The sequence below is a fragment of the Hevea brasiliensis genome, chromosome 1, assembly GCF_030052815.1.
Source record: "Hevea brasiliensis isolate MT/VB/25A 57/8 chromosome 1, ASM3005281v1, whole genome shotgun sequence".
NCBI classification, from domain to species: Eukaryota; Viridiplantae; Streptophyta; class Magnoliopsida; order Malpighiales; family Euphorbiaceae; genus Hevea; species Hevea brasiliensis.
In genome coordinates, this window is record NC_079493.1 from 103,731,172 (window position 1) to 103,745,864 (window position 14,693).

The 14,693-nt window shown below is 32.0% G+C and overlaps 1 protein-coding gene across 1 annotated transcript; it reads left to right on the forward strand.

Annotated features, from left to right (window-relative positions):
- Positions 1–3,362: 3,362 nt before the first annotated feature.
- On the forward strand, positions 3,363–6,031 carry LOC110667152 (probable polyamine transporter At1g31830). The gene is made up of 2 exons (XM_021827894.2): positions 3,363–3,777; positions 4,358–6,031. Exon 2 carries the CDS (start codon positions 4,395–4,397, stop codon positions 5,802–5,804), a length of 1,410 nt encoding a protein of 469 aa, XP_021683586.2. The 5' UTR covers positions 3,363–3,777; positions 4,358–4,394; the 3' UTR covers positions 5,805–6,031.
- Positions 6,032–14,693: the final 8,662 nt, after the last annotated feature.

Consider the following 14,693-nt stretch of genomic DNA (forward strand, 5'->3'; position numbering starts at 1 on the left):
CTTTAAAAAAATAGAAAGCATCATCTACAAAAAATAAGTGTAAAATCGAAGGGGCTGATCGTGTCACCTTAACACCATGCAATTGACCACTTCGTTCAAAAGAAGCATGGCCGATAAACCTTCTGCAACCACCAGAAATAAATACGGGGATAACGGATCCCCTTGTCGAAGACCTCTACGAGGCACTATAGGACCAAAAAGTTTCCCCCCATGACAAAGTTCATAAGTTACCGTGGACACCATACGCATAATCTTAGACGCCCGAGCAGAACAAAACCCCAACTTCAAAAGCATAACTTCTAAAAACTACCACTCCACCCTGTCATAGGCCTTGCTTATGTCTATTTTCAACGCAGCATAACCATCCTTACCCTAAGATTTTCTTTTTAAATAATGAATCACTTCAAAAGCAATCATGACATTGTTTGTAATAAATCTCCCTAGGATAAACGCACTTTGGACATCCGAAATCACTGTCCCCATGCAACTTCTCATTTGATTAGCTAAAGCTTTACAAGCAATTCTATCAACCATATTACATAGAGATATTGGCTTCACATCTGAAACAAACTTAGGTTCTTTCTTCTTTGGTATCAAGATAATATTTGTTCAATTTTGGCCAGGAGCCTCTCGATTATTATTCAGACAATCCAACACTGCATGACAAATATCCGTACCAATAACTTGCCAGAAAAAGCGAAAAAACCCTGGGTTTAAGCAATCCGGACCAGGTGTTTTATCCGAGTGCATGCTGAAAACTGCTTCTTTAATCTCATCCAAAGAGAAAGGCTTCATTAAAAAGACATTTTGATCCTCTGTTGGCATTCGGTCAACACAATCAATTATGGTCTCCATTGGGCCTTGATGAGAGGTAAATAAAGAATCAAAATATTGCAAAATCAGACTGTCCAATCCAGAATCCCAGTTAAGCCACTGCCCCGACTCATTCTTCAACTGGATAATGGTATTTTTTTAAAATAAAATTGAATTGAAATTTATCCTTAAATAAAAAAAAATAAAGAAATATTAAATTCAAATTTCTTTGATTTAAAATTATTATCTATCTATATGGAGATTAAGAATGATATTTATTTATCTTGATGGAGGCTATAAAAATTGAAAAATAAAAAGTAATCAAAATTAAAAATAAAAAATAAAAAAATGTTAGTTAATATTACAAAATTAATATTTCTAATGAAATTAAAATTAATATATTACTAATGGAATTTGATTTAAAATTTTTATCTATTAAACATAGATTAAGAATGATATTATGTTAACGGAGTCTATACAAAATTGAAAATGAAAAAATCAAAACAAAAAAGAAAAATTGTTAGTTAATATTATAAAATTAATATTATTAATGGAATTAAAATTAATATATTGCTAATGAAATATTACTAATGAAACTATATTTTATTACTAATGGAATATTATAAATAAAATGCAGTCAGTCATAATTTTATTTAAAAATATTAGAAATAAAATGCAGTCAGTCATAATTTTATTTAAAAATATAAAGTGTTTAAAATTGAAAGATAAAATATTTAAAATTTTATTTTAACTTATCTTCTTTTAATAATTAGTATAAAATATTTAAAATTTTATTTTAAAATTGAAATATTTTTATTGGATAAAGTTTAACTGAATTTGAAATTTTATTTTAACTTATATATTTTTTTTTAAAATGTAATTTTTTTTTTAAGGTACCAACTTGAAATTGCCAAGTGACTACACCATTTGTGGTAAAGCCATAGATTAAAAGACTTGTCAGAGAGGTGATTCTCCTAGCCAAAATAAGAGGTTTCACATTCTTTAGCATGTCATATAAACAATCTCCATTAACTCTCCACCTCTGCAAATTCAAGGAATTTTCTTGTGTATTTTGCAAATGATAGCTGATATAGGTGGGATTTCGTTTCAGCATGTGAATCACTTTATAATGGGGCAACTCATAATCTTACCACCAAATGTCTTCATGATAGGTCTTTCTCATATGATCTTATGTCTAAAATTCTCTCATTTTTGCTCCTTTAAGAACATTGCAATGAAATTATCGTTGTGAAAAAAAAAAGAAAGAAAAAGAAAAAGAACTACCATTAATTTGGTTGCTTTAGTTAAGTTTTAATTTTTTTTTTTTTAAGGTTTTTGTTTCTGAAGAGTTTCAAGTGGAACCCAAAAATTCACGACCATGACTGAATCGATCTCTCTGCTTAGTTCACTCAGCCATTTTCCTATTTTCATTAGCCCAGAAGGACCTCTGAGATACTATAAGGTTCATCGTCTCTCTCTTTCTTACCATATATTTTGTTCAACTATGTATTTTGTTATTCTAAAGTAGATGATTAATAGTTGTTGATTTTAATTTTCACTTTTTTTTAATTCCTTTAAATCATTAATATTAATTATGCTACATCCATCATTAATTAACATATGATATAATTAAAAAATAATATTTTTAAAAAAAAATATTAAAGATTTGAAATTTAAAAATATAAAATACTTAAAAGTGAAATTAATTTTATTAGATAAAGTCAAAATGAATTTGAAATTTAATTTTGAATTTATTTTTTTTAATTATAAATTTAATTATTAGCATTAAATAATGCATAACAAAGTAATTTTATCTTAATAATATATACTGATTTTAGTAGTATTTGATTTAAATCAAAATAATTGATTGAATTAAAATTTTAATAGATATTTTCTTTATTTGGTAATTTTGATTTAGTTCAACTGTTTTCATCAAAATAAAATCAAATTGATTAAATTAATTTTTAAAAAATTTAAAATGAATTGAATCAAATTACCAAATATGGAAAATTTTGATTTAAAATTTTAATTTGGTATATTATTTTAATTTAAAATAAATATTACTAAATTAATATGTATTGGTATACAAATTAATATAATAAGTAAAATTTTTACTAATATATGAAAAAAATAAAATATTTTAACCAATTAAAGTTCACTTTAATTTAAATTAATTAAAAATTAAAAAATTTAAATTATTACTACGCAATGTATAGAAAAATATTTAGTTTACAACTAAATTTTGAATAGCAAAATCACATGTTAGTTTTTATCTATTTTTAAGTTACAATTTAATCCTTAAATTTAGATGCTATTAATAAAATAGTTTTTATTAAAAATTAATTTTAAATTTTCATTTTATTAATAAAATAGTTTTCACATTTAAATAATTTTATATAATTATTTAAATATAAAGTAAATAATTACTTAAATATAAAATCTAAATATAGATATTATTTTTATTAATAAAATAACTAATTAATATAGTTAACTGTTAACAGATATGGACTACTTTATTAATAATAAAATTAAAAGAAGTTTTGCTGTGTCTCAAAACCTAATCGTAAATTACCCAAAAATGTTAAATATAAAGGAGGATCATGCAGGCTGAAGTACAGTAGCAATTCGCAGGGGACGCGTGGTGATCTAAGAGGCCTCATTTCTCTGAGAAACTGACACATTATCGTCCCTGACATGGTCAGCTATTCCCTACCGATAACAATTTCGCTTCTTCATTTCTTTTCTCGATGTGAAAACGGTGATGGGTTGTCATTTTGCGGCTCCGTTAACCCAGAGAAAAGCTACCCTTCATCATCCCTCTCGCCTCCTTCCTTCTTCTTATGTGAGAGCTGTATAGCTCCTCTGGCTCTGGGGTCAACAAAAGATTTCGAAGTTGCATTGTTTGGACGTTTCCCATATCACATTTTGCTTCTTAAAGATCATTGTCCACAGTTGAATCTTAGTGTAAGTGCCTTTCAATAGTCTTTATAAGCATTGTTCTTGTGTTGCGCTATCTGGGTCTTATTGTGCTTGTTCTTGGGCTTGCTTTTGTTTTCTTCGTAGTTAGTTTCCACGTTGTTATACTCTTGTTTTTCCAATTTAAGTTGCTGTTGAGAGCAGGTACTTAGAGTCCATTTGGCTCGATTTAGAAATTCAATGAATCCGTGACTATTTCCATCTTGGTTTTATTTTTGGATAATTAAACATGGTTTAGTGGTAGTTCTGAAAATTACACTGACAAGTTAATTTGATTTTTCGTCTAAATTAAAGTGAGTCGAGCACAATTATTTTGTTAAAACTTTCAATCCCTGCATATAATACTCAATTCTAATTACTAGAATATAATAGTTACTGTTCGTTGTCATGTACAGTACGAGCCTAACAGCTTCAGTACTTTTGGTTAATGTGAACATCAAGTCTATCTTGTTAGTTAGTGGTATTGCTCAATATATTGCCATTCTAAGTAGAACTTAAATTTGGTTTCCATGTTATTGTTTTGGCTTGTCAAATAACCTTTATTTTGAATGTTTGATGTTTAATGCAGAAACAGAGGGGTTTCTTAACTAATCAGATTCTGCTTAATGACGGAACCCAACAATACCGAGTATGTAGTGTTAGGAGAAGCATCTTCTCCTAGGTTAGAAAAGTTCCAGAAGGTTTCAATAGCGCCTCTTGTTTTCTTGATCTTTTATGAAGTTTCTGGAGGGCCATTTGGGGTTGAAGACAGTGTCCAGGCAGCTGGACCCCTTTTAGCACTTATTGGATTTTTGGTTTTTCCATTTATATGGAGCATTCCGGAAGCCTTGATAACTGCAGAAATGAGTACCATGTTCCCAGAGAATGGTGGGTATGTCGTATGGGTATCATCAGCTCTAGGTCCTTACTGGGGCTTTCAACAAGGTTGGATGAAATGGCTAAGTGGGGTTATTGATAATGCCTTATACCCGGTTTTGTTTCTAGATTATCTAAAATCTGCAGTACCAGCACTTGGGAGTGGTTTCCCTAGGGTAGCAGCTATTCTGGCATTGACTCTAGCTCTGACTTACATGAACTACAGGGGTTTAACTATAGTGGGATGGGTTGCTATACTCTTAGGGGTGTTTTCCCTTCTTCCTTTTGTGTTTATGGGACTTGTAGCAATCCCCAAATTGGAGCCTTCAAGATGGTTTGTGATAGATTTGGGTAATGTGGACTGGGGTTTATACTTGAATACTCTCTTTTGGAATCTCAACTATTGGGACTCGATTAGTACTCTTGCTGGAGAGGTGGAAAATCCAAGTAAAACTCTTCCCAAAGCTCTCTTTTATGCTGTTATCTTGGTTGTTTGTGGGTACTTTTTTCCTATCTTGATTGGTACTGGAGCAATTCCACTCAATCGTGAACTATGGTCTGATGGATATTTCTCAGATATTGCAAAAATTCTGGGAGGTGTATGGTTAAGATTGTGGATCCAGGGTGCTTCTGCTTTGTCAAACATGGGCATGTTTGTGGCTGAGATGAGCAGTGACTCCTTCCAACTTCTGGGAATGGCAGAGCGTGGGATGCTTCCTGAGTTCTTTGGCAAGAGGTCTTGTTATGGAACTCCTCTTGCTGGGATCTTATTCTCTGCATCTGGTGTGATTTTGCTTTCATGGTTGACTTTTCAGGAGATTGTAGCTGCAGAGAACTTCTTATACTGTTTTGGAATGATTATGGAATTTATAGCATTTGTGAAATTGAGGATGGAATACCCAGGAGCTCCTAGGCCTTATAAAATACCTGTTGGGATAGCTGGAGCAATTTTGATATGCATTCCTCCAACACTACTAATTTTAGTGGTCTTAGCATTTGCTTCTCTCAAAGTCACGGCCATTAGCATCATCACAGTGATTTTAGGGCTTGCCCTGCAGCCCTGTTTGATGTATGCTGGAAAGAAGAGGTGGTTTAGGTTCTCTGAGAATTCTGACCTTGCTGACATCCATTTCACTTATCACGAGCGTAATGCACCGTGAATGTGGTTTCCTTCTCAATTCTCTGTGCACACGAAATGCATATTCCATTCAATCCTTCTTAAATGCTTAAATTTTCTGTTGTTTTAAACATGTTCATCAGTGACTTGACAAATGCTTTGTGGCCAACTGCTATGAATTTTAATATAAGTTGAATAAGAATTTCATGGCATGTAAGGATAGCACAAATGGGTTAGGAGACAAGCCTCATGTGCCGTCTTCTAAATCTACCTGAACACTGATGATTTCTGCGAGATGGTTCAGAAAAGTGTCGCATAAATAGGGTTGAATGATGTAATTTCAATTAAAAGATTAACTTGACCTACTTGTATAAGTAAAACACATGGTTCTCAAAGCCAAGTTGCAGAAATATTTGTTTCTCATCTTTGTGCTAGATCACCATTTCCTTGATGTATAAAACCAGTATCTCTGTTTCCCTATGCTTACAATGTTCAACTGCTATTGGCTGTATTAGTCCACAGCTCTCCCTCAATTGAATCATTTTAAAGCTCATATTTTGATGAGGGTTGGTGAAGGCACATGCATACGTTTTACTTGATTAAATTTAAATTTAATAAGGGATTTTTCTTGCTTCTATTTCCATATGAGCTGCAGCAAGCTGCCTGTTCCACCAACTTACAATGTATTGAAAGGAATACACGTGGCAACCACCCAGATGATTAACAAGAACAAATAAAGATCCCTTAACTATATTGATGTCGTTCTGCTTCTAGTCTTTGTTGCTTCTGAATGTGGGCTAAATTATCTGTTCAATAATCGGATATCACTCTCTCATCCTTCGTAAAACATGGCTTATCTTTTTGGGCATTTCTTGGATCAAGCAACAACAAATAAAGAAGATAACTTCACATTCTCTTTTTTCTTTCTTTCAGCAATTTTCAGAAAATAAAATCCAGATTTCTGCAGATCCTGATAAATAGCAATCCGTGATTGAAACCGATAAGCAAAGGAAAGCAGAGAGAAAATGCAGAGAGATGATGAATGTTTATATATACTTACATAGAAACTCTCCAACAGCCTCTCCAGGTAGAAGATCATCCACCTTGCCAGCACCTCTTTGATTTAGATTCAAAAAATAACAATGCCCATCTCTCTTCCAGTCCCAAAATTGTCAAGCAGTCTTCTTCAGATCCCGAAAATGATGGAATCCAGTCTATTATATCTCATTGTTCTATTATCTTCACCTTTACTTATCCTTTGGAGCCTCCTTAGCAAGATATCAAGAGACACAAGCTCATCCAGCTCCTTTCCATTGTAAAATCCCTCAAAATATACTTCAAGATCAAATTCTATCTCCTCTTTTATCCATGATTTCCACCAATCTCTTCCAGCCTCTGCCTCCGTGTAGCAATAATGCTATCACCGCAGACCTACTGGATGATGAAGAACTTGCTTCTGCTCTTCTGCATCTTGTTTATGACATCTTGCTTATGCTAATTCTCAACATGGATCCCAAGATACTCCATAATTACATTGATCAATCTTTTCTTGCCAATGTACTCTTGCCTCTCTCAGTCTGAGGACCCTAGAGAACGTGAGAGTTTGAATGAAGTCAATAGATGAAGTCTTCTTGCACAATATTTTTGAGACTGAACTTCTGTGTAGTAGCACGGAAATGGAAACGCCGAACGCGAACATGGGAAACATGGAAACATTCACAAAGAAACAATATTTTAAAAAATATAGGAAATAGAACATGGAGAAACATGTAAATGTAAAATATATACATATATATAACAAATTACATAATAAATATTAAAGCACATGACAATAGAATTAAACATATAATTATAGAAATTATTACAAAAATATTAAAAATATAACTATAGATTCTGCTTCCCCATTAACTAATGAAAAACTTGAGATCTAAGCCAAAATTTCTATCCAATTGTGAGTTGTAAATTTCCAAATATAATGCATACCTCTATTTTTACGCTATATTATTTAAAAAATGTCATATGAAAATAGAACCTATTTATTTTACTCTAGCTTAAGCTTTAGTTTATTGCTTATATTTGTGTGGGCTTTGGCAAAATGAATAAAAGAAAGGAAGTTTGAGGAGAGCAAGTAAAGGAATCTATAGAACTCAATATACAAAAATCAGAGTATGGAAAGCTTATTAAAGGGAGCTACTCATCTGTGCCCCGTAGTTGCCATCTCATGATTCAGCCGCCGTCACCGACAGTTGTCCTCTTCTTCTTTTGTTGCGGTGTGATTCTCGGGCTGCGTTTTTAACATAACTTTTTTTTTTCTTTTTAATAAGGGCATTTCCGACTAGTGCGATTCTCAAGCTGCGTTTTTAACAAAACTTATTTTCATTTTTTTTCAAAGAAGCGCATTTCCGACTCAAGAAATGCGTTTTCGACTTTTGAAAATTCAGGAAACAGTCCCCAAACACCTCCCTGCCTTGTCTTGTTGTTTTCGATATGGGGAAACGCCACCCTTTACCATTTCCATGCATCACAGCTGAGCACTGTGGGAATGGTGAACAGCATGAAATATGTGGAAGTACCAACGATTGTTTCACATCCACTAAAAGCAAAGCAAAAGAACCGATTCCTCCAACCACAGCAATTTCTTTGTTTCTCATTAATGAGCACATAATCAAACTAAACTCTTTGGTGGCAATTGGTATTTAAAAGAATTTGACACTACCATGCATTTGAGCTCTTAGTAAGGATAAGGAAAGAATACATTTTGTCTAGGCATTACCTTAAAATAAACAATTATTTTTTTTATATATATTTTTACATATTCGTAATTTTTTTATATGATTTGAAATTTAATAAATTAAAATGAAAAAATAAAATTTACAAATAAGTATTATGACTCTCACTTTTTCTCTTTCTCTCTCTCCTAAGTTATATATGTTTTTCATACATGTAATTTTTTTTTTTTTTTTCAAAGATAGGGTCATTCATTCATTGAAAAAAGGGAAGCTTATAGTAAAAGAAAGGCCTAAGGCCGAGCAGATACAAGCATAAGAAAAGCTAACCCTCCAAGCCCTACCTAAATAATAGCCTATAGCCTAAAACATAAAAAAAAAACCCTAGAGCATAAAGGATTGACCTGATATCCTTACTCAGACCTGACATAGAACAAGGAAACAAATCTATGGTTGCCATTACATGCAACCAAGCATGGGACAAAGCACAAACGCATGAAATTTAAGTAAGAAGGCCTCCCAACTAATTGAAAGGAGAAGCTCGAAGTCTACTACAAAAAGTCCTATAAGTCGATAAGCTTCCTTGACCCCAGCACAAAACAACACACAAAGAAAAGGCATGAGCAAGGGTTCTTAATAGCATGTCAGAAAAGTGAGGCAGTGTTAGTAGTATGCCCTATAGTATAACTTGTAATTTGTATCTAGTAAATATTTATTATCTATTAATGGCAAATATCTTTTATTTTAATTTAAATGATTTAAATTTAATTAAAAATATCCTTTAGTATCTTGTTACATGTTCTATTATTAAGATGTTAAAAATATAAGTGACAGAATAATCTAGCACAAGTACTATAAATTATGATTTACAGTTGAGGTATCTCATTAGATATGATTTATCCATATAGACTGTCACCTCTGTTTTCCATGAATTAGTATGAGATACTAATAAGATAGAATGTTGAGTCTCATGCTATATAACAAATACAATGGGCACTTATAAGATAAGTAGGCTGAACCAGTGATATAAAGATGACATGTACATAGAGTTTGCTCTTATCAATACATACTCATCTAGATCATAATAGTGCATATAATCTCTTGACTTAAGATAATATAGTTATCTTGTATATACGTGGTTTGAGTTTGGTACTATTTACATACTTGTACTAGGTATAGGTATACGGGCATGTGTTAGCTGTAACTAGTTATATATGAAGATAGGTATTTAATCAAGATGGAATCCGTTGCCCTAAATAAATAGAGATAAAATATTATGCCTATCTAAATTATTCTTGATAAATAAAATTGTTGGTCAGGATAGATAGACCAAATCAAAAAAGAGTTTCTGATTGAAAAGTCTTATTAATCAAGAATTAGAATTAAGATGAGGACATATGATTCCAAACAATTAGGGTTTGACATAACCATGGCCCTAACCAGATCGGAATTATGTAACGGAGAGATTTTAGTGCATGGTATGTATGATCAAGGCTCATAATTTAAGAGATGAATTAATTCATCACTAGTTGGAAAGTCATGGTATACTATGCTAGGTGTTAACCATGATTTATGAGAACTAAGAGTGAAAAGAGAATTTTACTCTTGGTATGGAAAGAGTTCCAATAATATTAAAGAGTTAATATTATTCTCATTGCTAATTAGTTATGAACCTAAGAAGTCACACACATAAGAACACAATAATTAAGGCATAATTAATTTGATTAATTAATTAAATAGTTTAATTGATTAATTAAATGAATGAATTTAGTTTGCAATTAGATTACAAAGTTTTTAGCATGAATTCAAACTAAATTCAACAATGGAAGAATTCAAGCTAATATTTAAAATATTTAAATATAAGCTTGATTAATTAATTAAAAGAGTTTATTTTATTAATGAGTTCGGAGAATTTATTTGGCTATTATGGCTTGAGAAGTTATGAGAGAAAATTGGATAAGTGGCTTTTAGAGAATTCCATAACACTTCAGGGATATGGAAATCCCTAAAGTGCTATGGCTTAATTCAAATCCCTAATTAATACAAACTTGATAAGTGGCACAATCAAAGGTTGAAACACATCTAATTATTGAATTAGATGTTAACACTTGTAAAGTTAATAATGATTAGTGGTCTTTCACTAATTGACTTTAGGGAATTGAAATTTCTTAATGTTAGAGATTAGAAGACCACTTTAAGGATATGGGATTCTTAAAAGTGGTATAAGTCATCTTGTTTTTGGTCAAATCCCTAAATGTAGGGAAATACTTTATAATTTAGGGATATGAAAATCTCTGAAGTATAAAAAGGCTAAGTCTTCCTTTTGGAAGACAACTTTTGTCACACCTTACCCCTCCATGAGGCATAATATGATCCCATAGTATACCTAACAAATTAACGAACTTCGCCTACCGATAACTCATTAAATATACTACAAGTGATTTTAAATCAAATTCAATTCATTTTAAGATGTAAAGTAAAATTGAATCATTATTAAAAGTCTTTAATTGGAGTTTAGGACACAAGTTAGAATTTTGATTAATTCGACATTTTGAAAATTTTATAAAAATTTCGATAGAGTGCCGGTTGTAATTTGAGAAAATAGTTCTTCAAAACCTATTAAAAACACTCCCAATATATATTTCAACCACAACTCCAATAATTTCCAACACAATTCACTTCAATCAACACAATGTAACACATTTTCAATAAACCTTATTATCATTTAATTTAATGCAATTTACATACAAAAGTCTCAATTGACAGAAAAGAAAACAAAAAATATTATTAATACAAACTTTAAGGTACAACTGCTCGACTAGTTCAATAGATATATATGAACAAAAATATTTACATCAAAAGAAATTATAAGGGTATAAAATATTATACCCATAAAAGTACTCAAAAGATGCTTCTTCGCCACTATAGAAGCTCGCTCTACTGCTTTATCCTTTTCCCTATTTGCGATAGCAATAAAAAGCCATCACTGAGTAATTTTGCTCAGTGGTGCATAATAAAAATTTAAAATTGTTGAACATAAAAGCATACATCGATAAACAAATATTTAAATCCTTTCACAATCATATTTCATGAAATTGATGTCAACATTTATAACACCATGTTATCAAAATAATTTATAAATCATAGTGTTGCCAATCAATAACACAACTTAGGTCATGACACAAAATTTTAAATCAATGCCGTGTTGTACACCACGACAAAGCAAACTCAATCCCACTAATCGAAATCAATGAGGGAGGTGGCTAGCTAACTATATTAGTACTCATCCAATCTCAACCTCAAACTGGAAAGCCAGAGAGGAACATAGTCAATCTCAACCCCATAAATGGAGGAAGAACACAATGATATTGCCATGCCAAGTGTGAATCCAAAACCAAATTCAAATCATATTGTTCAAACATTTCATGCAAAGCACTAAGCATTTTTCATTCCAAATTTTCATTTGTAAAATAGGCAACACAATATTTCTAAAAGCTATAATAAGCACAAATTGTTCACCATACATCTTCAAATAAAATTTTCAAGTAGCAAACAAGAAGTCAAAAGTTATTGTGCACAAACCTCTTATATTAGTCTTGTCTTAGTTTACACTTCTCCCTTCCTTAGAGGGCTTTTTTTCAACTGAAACACATAATTTAAAGTGTTTCAATACTAAACACATAATTTAAAGTGTTTCAATACTCATTCTCAATTATTTCTAACAATAATTCTAACAATAATTCTAACAATTAAATTTTCCATTTAAAATTTACTTATAAGGTCTTCTAAGTTGAGTTCTTTGTATTTAAGATTATGGGGTTATTATTCATTTGACCAATTAGGTAAAATATTGACTTTTTCATACTTGATAGGTATACTAGTTCTAATTATACTTACATACCACATTTTGGGTTACAATTGTGTTGGCATTGATTGCCAATTGAAATTCAAAACTCCCTAAGAGAAATTCCAAATTTTCAGTTTTTGTTTCCAAAGTTTACTGTCCCATTAGACTTATCTACAATGGAAATTTGGCCAACTTTTCTTTATCAAAGTTGTTCCTTAATGTCTTAACTTTAATTCCCTTTTTCAATCACTCCATTTGGAGTTTTGTAGCTCAAGTTATGCCATTTTTACTAAGGCTGACAGGATTGGTCAAAACCCAAAAATTCTGGGCAATTTAGGTTCTGGCAGATTTGGTGAGTCAACTTTTGGTTGGCAATTTGACTAGGTTATGGTCAGAATTTAGGTTTGTGTTCTTTATGAAAGTTGTTCTACTATGTTTAATCTTTCCATTGGTATAAAAATCAGGTCATTTGAACCATTCTACACCAAGTTATGACCATTTGAATAAATACTGTTCATATAGTTAGTTTTGTCCAGTGGCAGGGTACCTAATCCGGATTCAACCTAATTTTACACCAACTTGTGGTTAGTTTTAGGGAAGGTTTCTGCATGAAAATCGTTGTTTTGGGTCTTAATTTTTATCTCCAATTAGCCTCACACCAATTGGAGCAACAAAATTTCAGTTATAGCCATGTGAATGAGCAAGGGTCAAGCTGTCTAGATTTGGACATTACCACATTCACACTTCAATTCAATTCCATGCATGCAATCACACTTATAAGCTCACCAATTGACCAATTTAAGCATCAATAATGTCAATTGGGAATCAATTCACCAAAATCCCCAAATTTCCCCTAATTTCCAAATTGCCAAGAACCCTAATTTCTAATTGCTTAATTCATGTAAATTTCACTACACTAATCAAGTCCAACACTTCATAACTATTATAAAACATGTTTAATACCATCAATTACCATCAACCATAATCCTTCTCAAGGTGGCCGAAATCCCTAGGTTCCCTAACATGCATGATTTTTTTTTCAAGTTTCTCAGTATAAATTCAGCCATTTCAACTCAATTTCAATCACTTATACTAAAGGAGAAGATTTGATTAACTTACCTTAATGATGATATTCCCAACTTCACTTCCCTTCAAATTTTCTTCCAATTCTTTCTTCAATTCTCTTCTTCTAGGGTGAATTAGGAGGTTTCTATGGATTTTTGTTAGGGTTTATAAGGTAAAATCAAGCTTTGGAAAGCTTGATGTAGCTTGTTAATGGAGGATTTGAGAGTGAACTTTAGAGAGAGAGGGACGGCTTAGAGAAGAAAGAAGACAATGAATTTTTTTTCTTTTTAATTTTCATTTTATTCCCTTCCAAAATTAATTTAATTAAATTATAATTCTTTATTGTATCATGCATACCTCATCCATGATGTCATAAATCCCTTTTTGAATTTCTTTTCTTTTTTTTCTTTTTCCTTTCTTCCATTCACCTCTCCACTTTTAATACATTTTTCATAATTTTACTTTCCTACATTTTAATGGACATTTAGGCCAAAAGTCACATCTAATGGTGAATTGACCATATTGCCTTTTCTTGGTCTGATCGGTTTTTCCAATCATACTAGATTGCTTCCTAAACTCTGATTCAATTATTTGAGCTTGTTCTCTATTCTTTTCTGTGGCTTTCACAATAACATTAATTTCGCAATTATCCCTAGGCTTGGGTGTCACAGGGTCCCACACGAAATCACGGTAGCGACTGAGCTCACAGCCACTTCCCAGTACAGTCAGCCATCGCTGTGACCTTGACTCATTTAACCCATTATGCTTTATTTTCTTCATTTCCATTTTACTTTCATATAATTGTTATTAATTTTTTATTTAGGGCTTTTCTAAATGGCACAGACTTAGTTATAGACATCCTGACTATCCGGACAGACACTAGTCACCGGAACAGTGAGATGTACGGAACTAATGAATATAGGGGGTGTTACAATTCTCTCCCTCTTAAAATAAATTTTGTCTCGAAATTTTACCTGGTGTTAGTCTCTGAATAGCTGTGGGTGCTGCCTCCTCATATCCTCCTCACATTCCCAAGAAGCTTCTTGGCCTGAATGATAGTTCCACAGCACCTTAACCAGTGGTATCTGCTTGTTCCTCAGCTGTTTCACCTCATATGCCAGAATCCCTATAGGCTCTTTCTCATAAGTGAGGTCTGGATTTACTTCAATCTCCTCAACAGGTAGAATGTGAGAGGGGTCTAATCGATACCTCATTAACATTGATACATAGAAGACACTATGTATATTTTCCAACTCTGGAGGCAGTGCCAATCGATATGCCAGAGGACCCACTA

Bases quoted from the DNA above. Each gene is read 5' to 3' on its own strand.
- LOC110667152 (XM_021827894.2), top strand. From the start codon at position 4,395: ATGACGGAACCCAACAATACCGAGTATGTAGTGTTAGGAGAAGCATCT.